This window comes from Dendropsophus ebraccatus, chromosome 6 (assembly GCF_027789765.1).
Source record: "Dendropsophus ebraccatus isolate aDenEbr1 chromosome 6, aDenEbr1.pat, whole genome shotgun sequence".
Lineage (NCBI taxonomy): Eukaryota > Metazoa > Chordata > Amphibia > Anura > Hylidae > Dendropsophus > Dendropsophus ebraccatus.
The window spans coordinates 76,085,892-76,099,805 of record NC_091459.1 but is presented as its reverse complement, the minus strand read 5'-3'; the positions used below and the strand labels follow the sequence as shown (position 1 = coordinate 76,099,805).

The 13,914-nt window shown below is 40.3% G+C and overlaps 1 protein-coding gene across 1 annotated transcript; it reads right to left on the bottom strand.

The window, feature by feature from the left end:
- Positions 1-4,409: 4,409 nt before the first annotated feature.
- On the bottom strand, positions 4,410-9,711 carry GHSR (growth hormone secretagogue receptor). Its single transcript, XM_069973815.1, has 2 exons — positions 8,309-9,711; positions 4,410-5,172 (listed from the first exon to the last, which is right to left on the bottom strand). Exons 1-2 carry the CDS (start codon positions 9,117-9,119, stop codon positions 4,868-4,870), a joined length of 1,116 nt encoding a protein of 371 aa, XP_069829916.1. The 5' UTR covers positions 9,120-9,711; the 3' UTR covers positions 4,410-4,867.
- Positions 9,712-13,914: the final 4,203 nt, after the last annotated feature.

Genomic DNA, 13,914 nt, shown 5'->3' with positions numbered 1-13,914 from the left:
TGCAGCCTTTTTACTTCTGATTAAAGCCATGGGTGTAACAGAGCTTCATCATCAGGAACAAATAACACTACAAATCTTTGTATTATGTTTTTGTTTACAATTATTTCTGCCTCAACGGTACCAGACTATATACATATTGAGCCATTATTCTGTTTGTTGAGTTTAAATAAATCAAATTAGCAATGAAGATATGTACATTAAGGCTATGTTCACACTACGTAAAACTACGGCCGTTGTTGCCGATGGCAACAACTGCCGTAGTTTTTGCGGGGTGGAACAATGCCTTGGTTTCAATGGGATCCCGGCTGGAGCGTATACCCATGATATACGCTCCGGCCGGGATCCCGTTCGGCCCCGCAAATAACTGACTTGTCAGTTTTCTGAGGCCGCAATTCAATGAATTGCAGCCGTAGGAAACCCTGTCAGTTAACACTATATGAAGCGAGCGGCTCCGGACGTTAGCTCCATAGTGTGCAGGGGGAAGCATCAGAGCTCTGTGGCCGGACAGATCAACTGGCCGCGATGATCCGGGCACAGACCGGCCGTGACGTCTGATACTTTGTGTGAACATAGCCTAAAGGTATAACACTTAGGCTGGGTTTGCACTACAATTTTGCAATCCGTTTTTTTTTCATGTATTTTTTCAAAAGCAGATGCATTTGTGTGCATCTGTTTTGATCCATTTTTCCATTGACTTCCATTAATAACGTACACAAAAATGTGGTGGATCATATTTTGATTCGACCTTTTTTTTTTATAGTGGAAGTCAATGGAAAAACGAATCAAAACAGACGCACAATGCATCCATTTTTCCATCTGATTTTTTTTTTTTTTTGTAAAACCCAGCTTTTATGACAAAAAATAAATAAAATAATAAAGCACCCAGATAAAAATGTACAATTGCTGCAAAACTCAGCATGAAGTTATGTCTTGGGCAGATACAGAATGTAAATGATTACAGGTTTGGTCTGATTAGATCAGTAATGGCTGACCTTGACACTCCAGCTGTTGCAAAACTACAACTCCCATCATGCCTGGGCAGCCAAAGCCATATCTTTGGTTGTTCAGGCATGATGGGAATTGTAGTTTTGCAACAGCTGGAGTGTTAAGTTTAGCCATCACTGGATTAGATAGTGGTTCTTGCTACCATTTACCTGCTGCCCTATAGTAAAAAAAATTATGTACTCCAAGACACTTTGCCAGTTGACATGAGAGGGGGCACCACATTATTGGACTGAAAAAACTGGCTGCTGTCTAAATTGTTCTGATTAAAGGGGTACTCCAGCGGGGAGGGGGGCACTTTTTCCGGTCCCCGGACGCTTCCTGGTGTCTGACGTGGGCCCGAGACGATACGTCTCAGGTCCGCTCAGCCAGTCAGTGATAGAGGCGGGATCTGAGCGGACTTGAAACGGATCCCGCCTCTGTCACTGACTGGCTGAGTGGACCTGAGACACCAGGAAGTGGCCGGGAACTGGGCACCGGAGCGCATCGATGCGGGACCCACCCGCCAGCGAAAAAGTGCCCCCCCCAGCTGGAGTACCCCTTTAAGCTGTTGATTACAAAGAGGCATGAACACATGGAAAACAGGCTTCAGACATATAGGAGTGCTTTGGGGTTCTGTTCAGTTCTATGATATGATCCTACCACATAAATCACTACTGCAGGTAAAGGTGAGGGCGATCAAGTTCCAAGTATGGTGGTTCTGCTAACACTATAGTATGGCAGTCTCTGAGATCCAGTCTCCCCGCTGTTTGGTTCTCACTGGCGATGGCTGCAGAAGGATCCACTCAGCAAGAACAGAGACATTTAGGAAAGGCTTTTGAATGTATATTACTACTGTAACTTTCAAACCACTATGTAGTGTCACGTATGCCACTTGTAGCCAAAAGAGTGTGTTCACACTCTTACCTAGTCAGCTAGTGACTAGAGTTTCCCTAGGGTTGGCTGGGCAGAGAGTGGAACATACAATGTATTTGTATGCGTTTATTTCTATGTAAGTTTTTTAATATGTGCTATAGAGATGACAAGGTATAGTAAAGATGGGTCACTATTTACATACACACACCACATACAGGGAATTAGGTAACAGCACCACCAACTGCCTCCTTAGTGTACTGCAACAACTAACATAAACCTCTAGAAACTGTGTGGAGCTATCCTAATGAGATTTACATAAAAGGCCGTTGTGACAGGAATTCCCTGAGTAGTTGTGTGTAGTTGTGGTCGTGTTAACATCATCCAAAGATGGGAGCCATGGCATAAATTCTATAAAAACTACTTATTTGATTCCCCAGCTCATTGAGAAATTTTAACTACTCACTGTAGATTTGACAGTTGCTTATTGAAGCTACCTAACTTAATAGGTATCTGACCGTCACTCATTTTTCCTCCTCATCTCTCGCCTTATTCAATATTGTTTTACCTGCTGAACAATTCTTATAAAACAAGGTTCTTCAGTTTCAGTTTTAGGTTTTGCTTCAGGCTTTGAAGCAGACTAGTCTTATTGCTAATCTTCTGTTGTCTATTACATAATGTTTTTTGCCTCTATGTTTGTTGGAGATCGGGAAACCCATGATCTCTGTTATTTTTTATTTTCGTTGTTTGCCCTATTCTTTTACCTGAGTTTACATTTGTACACAATTATATAAAACTGTTGATTTCTGGTCAATGCAAAGGACATCCTGTTGACTATGTACTTGGTGCTAGGACCTGCGTGTCCTCATTGTTATTACCTTTCTGGAAGATGGTCTTCTATTTCCACTTTACCACAATAAAAACTTGTTTGGGAAAAAAAAACTATCATCCAAAGAGGGGACCACAATCTGTGAGGAGATTTCTAGGACCAGCTCACCAAGTACTGAGACAGATGAGAGTTATAAAGCTTATTTCTTTTTATTATTGACCAGAGAGGGAGCCCGATCAACTTCACTCTATTAGGTACTGTTTATGCTGAGCGATAGTTCATCAACATGTTCTTATTTCTTCTGGGATCCAAATCTTGTAGCTTATGGCCCGGCCATTACTCAGTAAGACTCTCATCCCAATGGATTAGTTGTTCATTGCCAGTATACAAAAGGGTGACTCCATTTTACCACAAAAATCTCTTCCCCAGAACGGCCATATTGGAAGGTACCACACAGAGAGGGACAGTTTGTTACGTATCTCAAGTAAAGTCATTGTTGCACCTCAACTCCCTGTTGTCTGCTATAGGGTCCTATTAGACAAATTGGTTTTTAACCATAAACAATCACATAATGATAGTCGTTGGTTACAATCATTACTATGATCATTTACTTAACCTGATCCCAGCAAAAGAGTGAACGATGTGGAATGACACTGATCAATTAGCGAACAATTAAAGGGGTACTCCGGCGAAATTTTTTCCCCCAGTACTTGAAACACAACTCTGTGTTTTGTAATTGAAATAACTTTGTAATATGCTTCAATCACCTGTCTGCCCCTCTTCCCTATCTTTTCTCCCCTCAATCCCCTACCCCCAACTGAACCTTCAGTTCAGTTTTTATTTTTTATCAGTGCCAGAGTTGCCCTTTAATGATTAACAAAATCAATGATTAACGATTTCTCTTTAGTCGTTAAAAGGTTGCCTGCATTTACACTGAATGATTATTATTTAACTTTTGAATGATTTAGCGATAATTTGTACAATAATCGGCCCGTGTAATAGGGCCCTTACTCTGCACCTCACCAACATCAAGGACGTGGCCAACAACACCTCAGAAGACAGTAACAGAGAAGCCCCAGGGGCAACTACAAGTATCACCAATTACTTAGGTGCAGTCCCTCTCTTAACCTCTGTAGCAGTATTTAGAGAGTTGCTACCAATCGGCCTGTAACAAGGATTATATTTATTTATTCAGCGATTCTTTTTCACTTCAGTCTGCTACATAGGTGCAGGCCATTTTCCTAAAGCTTTTATGTTTGGGCTCAGACGTAAAAGTGCAGTAAAACGCATGTAAATTCACAAAATACATTTAAAGTGACACTGTCACCTCCTTTTTGCATTCTGATATGTCTACATAAGTGTAAAGGGTAAATTTAGCGGTTTTCATACCTTATTTTATATCATACGTCATGGTGCTTGTTCAAGTAAAAAGTCATCTTTTATCAACTGCAGATTATGTTAAGCGGGCGGGGGCTCGCGGCATTACTGCCACTTAGCCCCGCCCACAATGCCACCGTTGGTCCCGCCCCCTCACCAGCCATTGGAACAGGCTGGCCTAAAGGTCTAGGCCCCACCCCCTCTAGGTTGGGCCGCCAAGGTCAGCACATCATAATGGCAATCAAACCTAACATTTAAATTAAATAACTCATCTGATCTGATTTTGGAGACAATAGCCCTTTTTTCATAGCTGGACAATGATGGCCACAATAACAGCTTTTACATGAGATTTTATTGTCCTCTTAGTTATCACATGACATTAAAACATTATACTGTACTAAGGACCATTTTCTTTGGACAGCAAGCGACAGGAAGTGCATGAAACAGTACAATGTATTACAGAAAGCTCACAGTCTATGGTAGCAAGTCAGACATAGAGGTTATAGTTTAATAAATACCATAAGAATGTAAGAAAGCCCCACATGAGAACCATATCGCCTTAAGCACCCTTCTGAGAAATCAATACAAAAAATATCACTTTCACTGAGATAAAGTAACTCTAAATATAGGAATGGATATTAAAGTTTTCACTGGCCAGGCTTTCCATCACACATAGTGCTTTAATCCTGAGATACTGTTATGTGCTAGACGTAAATAGCACACTTTATGGATCCGACGTGTTTTCGGGAATAGTATAGCTTCAGATGGCTTCGATGGTGATAGGTAGAAGGCAGACCACACTTCCTGTCATGAGCTCACATAGGATTCTGTCCAGGCAGGTGAACTCTCATCATTGGTTGTGTAAGGTGCTTTTCTGCAAACTTTCTTTAGTCGGAATAGTCTGCAGGCAGCTGCACGGTATTTTTTGGACATAATGTTGTATAGAATGGGGTTGATGGCAGCGCTCAGGTAGAAAAGCACAAACGATACCAAGTTACAGTACTGGCTGATCAGTGCTATTTCCAAGGATCCTGCTTCAAAAGATTTAGAGAACAGGTAGCGTGCCACATGAAATGGTAACCAGCATAGGATGAATGCAAACACCACCACAGCTGAAAAAGATACAAACATATTAAAGAAAGGGTCAATTCATAGTCATCATTTACAAACCCCATAGTGTTCAATGAGTTAGTCTCTGGGGAATGAATGCTCACATTGAGGGAAAATTATGAATGGTCCGCCTGAGGCGTACGCCAGGGAGAAGGTGCAGATTTGCCCCTTCTCCTTGGCGTATACCTGCCGTACGCCCCGCTCACCTGATGGGCTGGCTGGGGGAGCTTCGGGGGGCATGACAAGGTCGGGAGGAGGCGTGGACTCCTCCCGTGCCTCATTTATCATGATTTACGCCTGCTCGCAGGCATAAATCATGATCCAAATCTACACCTGCTGGAAGCAGGGGTAGACTTAGTACGCTGGGCGCAGGTTCAGGCGCCCAGCCGAATTCACTAAGGGGCGTGCGCCTCTTAGTGAATCCTGCCGGGGGAAAGGGGGAGGTGCCTAATATAAGAACGGCACACTTGTAAGCCGGTCTTTATAAATCCCCCCCCATTGTCTCTACCTTTTCAACTGTGGTTCCCTGCTCTGAGCACATGCACATGTTTACAGCTACATAACATGGAACTATAGTTTTTGCTTAACATTTATAATGTATTAAGCTTAAAGGGTTTTTTCAATGCTGAAACCTATTTTTACTGTCTAAAAAATGAACTTACAGTACTGTGCTAAAGTTTTAGGCAGGTTAGGAAAAGAAGGGGAAGAAGAACCAAGGAGGCATCTGACTGGCTACAAATGTATTCTGCAGCAGGACAATGACCCCAAATATACAGCTAGTGTCATTAAGAACCATCTGTAGGCTAAAGACAAGGAGTCCAGGAAGTTATAATATGGCCCCCACAGAGCTCTGACCTCATCATTATCATCGTCTGCCTGGGATTACATTAAAAAAAGAAAGAAAGACTCCAGGAAGTCTACATCTGCAAAATATATGTGGTTCTCACTCCAAAGTGTGTTGACCAAACCTCCTTGCCTTTAAACACATTTTGAATACATTTGCTATTCTGCAGATTTGTCTATATATATGGTGCCAGAGTGTTGAGGCCATTGATAGCACTAGGGGAAATGTTACAGAATTCCATTTTTTTACATCCATTTTCTGCAAAATGTTTGTGGCTTTTTAATATTTTCCTTCTACATTAGTGGGCAGATCTTATTGGCACGAGATCTCCCACATGCAGTTGAATCCACTATAATTCACACCAGAAATCCAGTGAAAATGATAACAAACATACAGAATATATAACAGACACAGTGAGAGATGGGGAAAATATGGTATTAACAGATGTACGCCTCTTAAAAGTTTTGTATTATCTTTGTGTCAAGTCTGGTATCTAAAACATCTGCATTAGTAAGTTTGCCCAATGTCTGATTCTGTCTCTGTATGTATCCTTCAAATTGTACACTGCTGCAGAATATGTTGGCGCTATATAAATGAAGGTTGTTATTATAATGTTGATAATCTCTTTAGGCTGCTGCAGGATATGACGATGCTTTTTTAAGTAAAAGAAATAAATCAACAATAAGATTAATATTCTTAATATGTTTGTTAGGGAACATTTCTATGACATGGTCTGAGGATTTCACATAGTCCACATAGGTAACATTGGGCTACTACCTCTAATGGCCACAATAGCAAGCTTTCCTCTGGGGCTGAACACTATGGGGTAGGATATGCAATGAGTAACAACTGATACAAGTGCCTCACTGCCATCTACTGCTTTCCTTGCTCTGTTTATAGTAGCTATGTATTGTATACTCGCATTAACATCATTTTTTATCCTGGCTTTTTGCAATCTCTGTAATCACAAAAAATATGTTTACACAGCGCTACACACTCGTAACATAGTTCATTCTATTTGTCCCATAGACTCTCTAAGATCTATACAAATCCAAATATGTATGTGCCAAGTGTAATTATTATTTCTTGGTGTATTAACAACCAATGTCCTAACAGTGCATGTACACAGAGAGATTTATCTGACAGATCTTTGAAGCCAAAGTCAGGAACAGACTATAAACAGAGAGCAGGTCATAATGGAAAGATTGGGATCTATCCTCTTTTCAAATCCATTCCTGGCTTTGGCTTCAAAAATCTGTCAGATAAATCTCTCTGTGTAAACGCACCCTAAGGGTCCATTTACACAGAAAGATTATCTGACAGATTATCTGCCAAAGATTTGAAGCAAAAGCCAGGAATGGTTTTTCCTTTATGACCTGATCTCTGTTTATAGTCTGTTTCTGGCTTTGGCTTTAAATCTTTGTCAGATAATCTGTCAGATAATCTTTCTGCGTAAATGGACCCTAAGGAAAGACGATTGTCTTGTAGAAGCCACAGACTGCTAATAAGATGAAAGCTGGCGGAATGGTGCAGAGCCCAGTTACTCTTCACCATGGAAACCACAGCTAAACATTTTTATTAGAATGGCAAACAACTTGTTTTATTAACCCTATTAGTTTAGAGCGAATGAGATGTTTACTTTGCACAGGGTTCACACACAGCATTTAGCGTGGTGGTAGATGAAAGCTCTCACAGGATACTGAAAAGTCTACATACACACTGTTTTGGTTTGGCATGTTTTAGTGGCGTACTTGAGGGTCAGTGACGTTTCGTATTGTAAGCTCTAGCTGTGCTTTTTTTTTTTTTTTGCATTTTTGTCTATAGGCTGGAAAAGCACAAAGGGCACAACTATAAAAATGCAAAAAAGCGGCACTTAAAATTCATAAAAAAAATTAACAAAATTATAGCAGCAGATGTTTACATGTATCAACACTAAATTATTGTATACTAAAAGCAAAAAACACTAAAACATTGTACACACATAGTTCTAACAAATGATGGTATGAGGTGAATACGAAACTAGACACAATGATAAATGCTAAAAAAAAATCTCAAGATCGATTAGTCAACCTCAAAAGAGGCGAGATAAATCTGTCACCTACCAAGTTATATAACACACAACACATGGAATAATATAAAATGCTTAGTTTGTCCCTCCATTGAATAATATGTGCTTTATTCGGTGTTTGTTGGGACAGGTGATTATACTTATAATATACAGGCTGCTTTTAGTAAAACATATATATAAAATGGCAAAATAGACAACACATCCATATCACAAATGGGATTCCTACCTAGCATTTTGACAGTCTGTTTGTTATTCTTGTCCCTGTGAGAGATACTTGGTCCTATAGAGTCCATCTTCCTCCTCCACAGTTTCCTTCCAATAAGGCTGTACAGGACAGTGAGGCAGAAGACAGGCAGGAAGAAGAAGACACTTGATGTCCACACCATGATGGTAAGTAGACCAGACTTGACTGCATACTCAGTAGCTTTACATTCATTTGTTTCTAGGGGATTGGTCCCATTTTCATGTTCAACACCGACCAAAACAAAAATAGGTCCAGCGCTAACAAAGGATATTGCCCAAAGAAAAAAGATGACCAGTTTCACCCTACTTTTGGTGATGACCACCTTAGCTTTCAAAGGAAAACAGATGGCAAAATACCTCTCCACACTCAGAGCTGTGATATTCAGAATTGTGGAGTAAGTGCAACTTTCACTGATGAACTGGAATAACTTGCAGAGGAGACTTCCAAAATTCCATGGTCTGTATTGCCAGAGTTTGTATAAGTCAAGAGGCATGCAGAGAAAGATGAGAAGGTCTGAGAAGGCCATGCTGGAGAGATAGAGGTTAGTTGTAGTCCTCATATCCTTGTACTTAGACACCACTAGCATAGTCATGATATTACCAAATATCCCAATTATAAACAGGAGAACACAGACCACAGTTATTCCTGTAAGAACTGGGACTGGAAAAAGATAGAGAGAGTCTTCTGGCCAGGTAGAATTATAGTAGTAATCCTTGGTTATATTGTCTGAATAACTTTTACTGGACATGGTTCTCACCTGGCCATAAATAAAGTCCTGCAAAGTTCTCACCATGAAGCTTCAGAACAAGCATGTAGCATTTCTTCATTTCCACTGGAGAATTGTTTTGACCTTTGAAGAACTTAAGGTACGGTGGTAAGATGCAATCTTGATGTACAGATGCAATCTTGAAGAAGAAGATGTATAGCCCATTACCTTCAACAGGTTGATCTTACATGCCCCAAATCTGCAGATACTGAAGATTGCTCTGTAGGCTTTAGCCAAGGTCTGCACTCCAGTTCATTGTATATACAGTATTCTGAACAACAGGAAAAGTAAAAGAAATTGATGTTTTCTTGAATGTCTGGTCCAAATAACATAATTCCTTTTGCATTCTTTTTATAGGGTTCAGTCCTGTACAAGCACCTCAGAAATGTTGGAAAAAACTTGGAGGGCAATGGGAGAAGAGTTCTTTATGGTCAGGTCTCATCTTTCCCTTCCTAGGTATTGAAGAATAGATTGTATCCCAGCAGCTAGACTTGTATAAAGAAGCTGGAGAGCGGACCTCAGAGAGCATCCTCAGCACGCCCCTTCTCCCTCCCATGTACTAGCATTCTGTATGCCTGCTTTCAGGTTACTGAGCTCTAGGAACTCCCAGCCTGTGCAGAAGAGGCATGAGCTGAAAATACACATGAGACAGATCTACTGCATGTTAGTGTTTATCAGCCGCTGTATTCTTGTATTGCAGATAAACGTATTTATTTATGAATTGTACACATGCATTTGTTAAATGTTAATAATGTGATGACTTAGGAATAGCAAACCTTACACCCCCCCCCCCCCCCCCCGTTTGTAAACACAGCTTTATAATGATCAAAAGAGCAGAGGATTTTGAAGATTAAATTGATTTAAAGGATCCCAAATGATGGATCCAGTAACATCAGGACAAGCATTATTTGTCATTTTAGAGCATATTATATGTCATATGAATTGGGCAGGGACCAATGATGCACCATTATTAATCATAGCTGCTGCAAAGCACAGTTCTTACATTAGAGTACTTCTTACATGGTGGCCAAATCTATAGGCTGTACCTTAAAGCTTATGGTGCTGAGACCCTGGGGGGCATTGCCATATGTTTATAGATATGTATTGGTAGATACATTCATTTTTCTAGGGTCTTTTAAAAAGGTCACAAATGTATAATGTCTAATAGATGTATATGGTTAAGACCTCAAAGCTCCATTATATGGCCAATAGTATTTGGGCACCCCTCCTATTACTGAGTTCAGGCTTTTTAGTGACACCCAATGTAAACAGGTGCATGAAGTCAAGTACACAGAGAAGCGGCCTGTGTTGTATTAAAGAGCATTAAACCTTTGACACAAGTAAGACTATGACATTTCTGGCCTACTAGAAAAAAAACCTCAGCTAAGATGAGGAAGACCATAAAGTAAGAATGTCTTAGAAGATAGAAACACAGAGGATTGTCAGCAGAAAAAAAAGACCACTTGGTCCACCTAGTCTATCTTAATATATATATATATATATATCTATCTCCCGGGCAGGTTTACATCCAGTTACTGTAGATTTACTGAACACATCTGCTGGAAGTTTGTTACAAACATCTACTATCTACTTTTAACCCTTTGAGGACCAAGCGCAAAATGACCCAGTGGACCGCGCAAATTTTGATCTTAGTGTTTTCGTTTTTCCCTCCTCCCCTTCTAAGAGCTCTAGCACTTTCAGTTTTCTATCTACAGGCCATGTAAGGGCTTGTTTTTTACAGGACTAGTTGTACTTTGTAATGGTGGCTTTCATTTTACCATATTATGTATGATGGACTTCCAAAATTATTATTTATGAAGATATAAATTGGTGAAATTGTAAAAAAGAATGCAATATGGTAACGTTTGGGGGGTTCCTGTGTCTACGTAATGCACTATATGGTAAAAGTGACAAGATACCATTATTCTATAGGTCAGTCCGAACACAACCATATGCAGGTTACACAGATTCTCTAATGTTATATATTTTTTTTAATGAAATCATTTTTTTGGCAATGAATTAATAAAATGGGCCTATTGTGACGCTTATAAAGATTTTATTTTTTACAGGGCTGTATGGGGCGTCATTTTTTCTGCCATGATCTCTAGTTTTTATTAATACCATATTTGTTAAGATCGGACGTTTTGATCACTTTTTATATATTTTTTTAAATATAATGTAACATCAAATTGGTAATCCGCTCACTTTTTTCCTCTTTTCGTGTACGCCGTTCACTACTCGCAATGACGCTTGTTATATTTTAATAGATCAGACAATTACGCACGCTACGGTATATTATGTGTTTATTTATTTATTTTTATATGTTTTATTTATATAATGGGAAAGGGGGGTGATTTAAACTTTTATTGGGGGAGGGGCTTTGGGGTAGTGTAATAAGGATTTTTCCTTTTTTTTTTTTTTTACACATTTGAAGTCCCATTGGGGGACTTTTACATACATTTGTTTGATTATTCACACTGATCACTGCTATGCCATAGACATAGCATTGATCAGTGTGATAGGCGACCTGCTCATTGAGCCTGCCTATGCAGGCTCAGTAAGCTGATCACCGATCGGACCGCATGGAGGCAGATGAGAGACCTCCAGCGGTTCGTTTCAACGATCGGGACCCCCGCAGTGTGATCGGTAAGTGACAGGAGACTCCCCCTGTCACTTACACTTAAACGCTGCGTCCGTGCTGCGATCGTGGCGTTTAAGGAGTTAATGACACGCTGCAGCGCGATTGCTGCAGTCTGTCATTAACGGTGCTCACTACAGCCGGCCCCCACCTCCTATGAAGCACCGTGGACGTACAGTTACACCCAGGGTCGTCTGGTGACAGACTTCCATGGCGTATGTCCAGGGTCGTCTAGGGGTTAAAGTGTCACTATCATTAAAAATTTCTTTTTGCAGAAATCAATAGTCCAGGCGATTTTAAGAAACTTTGTAATTGGGTTTCTGTCATCCACTGCTCAGAATCAGGAAATCTCAACAGTTTTTTTTTATCAGTCGGATCCTATCTGTGCTATGGAGAGGGGAGGGGGGAGGAGTGAGATTAGTCGGCAGCAGAGAGCAGAGAACAAAGGATTACACAGCGGGGGAGCTATACAGAGTGCTATTTAGAGGTCAGAGAGGTCAATGGTGACATGAGAGGAGGGAGCCTGGTCATGTAGCTGTAAATAAACTATTTGTTGTCCTGTTTTGGTGCCTCATCTCACTTTCTCCATAGGAAAACCATGAAGACGGGGAGATTTCAAAGTTTCTTAAAATCGCCTGTACTATTAATTTCTGCAAAAAAAATTTTAACGACAGTGACACTTTAAGTAGAGTAATATTTTGTTATGTTTCTGACCTTGTCCCCTACTAATCTCAGATTGTGCTACATTGTTGTTGAGCTTAGTTTTTTTCATTATTATAAAAAAAAAACCTTCCCTCTTGAAACTTATTTAGTACTTGAACATATTTAAAGGTTTCCAATAGGTCCCCCTTTTCTCTTCTTTTCTCCAGACTATACAGATGTATTTCTTTCAGTCTTTCTTTATATGTTTTATGCTTCAGACTGTCCACCATTTTTGTAGCCAGTCTTTGGACCTGTTCTGTTTTATTAATATATTTTGTAGGTGAGAACTGGACAAGTATTCCAGATGTGTTCTCACTAGAGCTCTATACAGCAGGATCACAATCTCCCTCTTCCTATTGGTTATACCTCTAGCTATACACCCCAAAATACCAATAGCTATTCCCACCACCTGGTTCAACTGGTGACTCATTTTAAGGCTGTCAGAAATCACTACCCCTAAATCCACTCCAGTCTTTGCTAACACAGAACTGTCAATATGATACTCGGACAGAGGATTCCTCCACCTCAAGAGCTTTTTTTTTAGTTTGGAAACATTGAACTGCAGTTTCCATTGTTTGAATTACTTATCTAATAAACCTAAATTGTTTTCCATATTACTGACACCACCAGGAATATCAACCCTATTGCACTTTTTTTTTTGTCATCAGCAAACAGACAATACTTATTGACAAAACCTTCTCCTATGTCACTTACAAGCATATTAAAAAGAACAGGACCCAGAACAGACCCTTGTGGCGCACCACTTGTAACCAGTCTCTGCTCGGAATATACACCATCAAAGGGAAACTCCAGGTAGAGGTTAAAAAAAAAAAAAACTTCTGCAGAAGCATAAAGCATTACTTACCTACAGTATCTATTCCATTTTCAAAACTACCAAAAATCCATTTGTTTTTTTTTTTGGGGGGGGGGGGGGGGGTTTGTTCTGTATTGTGTTTCTGTACTTCCTGGTTTATCAGTAGTACACAGGACTACAGCTTCCAGAATGCAATGCTTTCCCTCAGCTGTTCATCACAGTCCTCCACCCTGCCTATTCCCCGCCAAAAGCTTTTGCAGAGCATCTAGGCTGTGTTCACACATTGCTGTTTCATCGTGTTACTGAATTATTTGCAGTAATTTATGATTTCATTGTGGTCCCACCCACACAGCACGCTGTATTCTCTACCTGTAACACCACAAAGCACGCTGTATTCTCTACCTATTACACCACACTGTATTCTCTACCTGTAACACCACACAGCACACTGTATTCTCTACCTGTAACACCACACAGCACGCTGTATTCTCTACCTGTAATACAACACAGCACGCTGTATTCTCTACCTGTAACACCACACAGCACGCTGTATTCTCTACCTGTAACACCACACAGCACACTGTATTCTCTACCTGTAACACCACACAGCACGCTGTATTCTCTACCTGTAATACAACACAGCACACTGTATTCTCTACCTGTAACAC

Bases quoted from the DNA above. Each gene is read 5' to 3' on its own strand.
- GHSR (XM_069973815.1), bottom strand. From the start codon at position 9,119: ATGGTGAGAACTTTGCAGGACTTTATTTATGGCCAGGTGAGAACCATG. The intron at 5,173-8,308 runs GTAGGAATCCCA...TATCTTTTTCAG, and splicing joins ACAGACTGTCAAAATGCTAG to CTGTGGTGGTGTTTGCATTC.